This window comes from Haliaeetus leucocephalus, unplaced genomic scaffold, assembly GCF_000737465.1.
Source record: "Haliaeetus leucocephalus isolate CR32 unplaced genomic scaffold, Haliaeetus_leucocephalus-4.0 Scaffold465, whole genome shotgun sequence".
Taxonomy (NCBI): Eukaryota; Metazoa; Chordata; class Aves; order Accipitriformes; family Accipitridae; genus Haliaeetus; species Haliaeetus leucocephalus.
This window is the reverse complement of record NW_010972901.1, coordinates 6317-6949: the sequence shown is the minus strand read 5'-3', so window position 1 is coordinate 6949 and position 633 is coordinate 6317. Positions and strand designations below refer to the sequence as shown.

At 64.3% G+C, this 633-nt stretch overlaps 1 protein-coding gene across 1 annotated transcript in view; it reads right to left on the bottom strand.

The window, feature by feature from the left end:
- LOC104836596 (vesicle-associated membrane protein 2-like) overlaps positions 1-8 on the bottom strand; it is a gene marked incomplete at its 3' end in the record, with an annotated part of 6671 nt that extends 6663 nt beyond the window's left edge. The window contains exon 1 of the mRNA XM_010575266.1: positions 4-8. Coding sequence (XP_010573568.1) covers positions 4-8 — 5 coding nt within the window. The remainder of the gene's footprint in view (positions 1-3) is intronic.
- Positions 9-633: the final 625 nt, after the last annotated feature.

The window sequence follows — 633 nt, the reverse complement described above, 5'->3', positions numbered from 1 at the left end:
AGCCCCATAGATCCCCCCCTCAACCGTACCGGAGGGAGGGGGCGTGCACGGACCACCCGAAATCGGCGATTTTCAGCTCCCCCTTGAGCCCCAGCAGCAGATTCTCGGGTTTGATGTCCCGGTGGATCACCTTCCGCCCATGGCAGTACAGCAGCGCGTCCGCCAGCTCCTCCATCAACTGGGGTGGGGGATTTTGGGGGGGGTCAGGGCACCCCCAAACTGCCCAGGGTCCCCCCAAAGACCCCTGAGGCCCCCCAAGGTCTCCTGCACCCCCAAGGGTGCCCCATGTCTTCCCCCCCCGCCCTGAGCTGTGCAGTTGGTGTGGGGCCACAGCTCCTCCATCAATTTGGGGGCGGGGTGAGATTTGGGGGGGGTCAGGGCACCCCCAAAGTGCCCGGGGGGTCCCAACAAGCAGCCCCATGGGGGACACACACATTACAATGACCCCCGCAAGTGTTTGGGGCACTTGGACCCAGACACCACCCAATGACTGAGGGTGACCCTGATGTCTATGGGACCCAGACTCCCATGTTGCGGGGGCACCCCAATTTCAGGGTAGACTCTGGATTCAGGGGGGGCAGCCCCCCCCATGTCTGGGGGTACCCCAATGTCCCAGTCAGTTCTGGGGTCCCA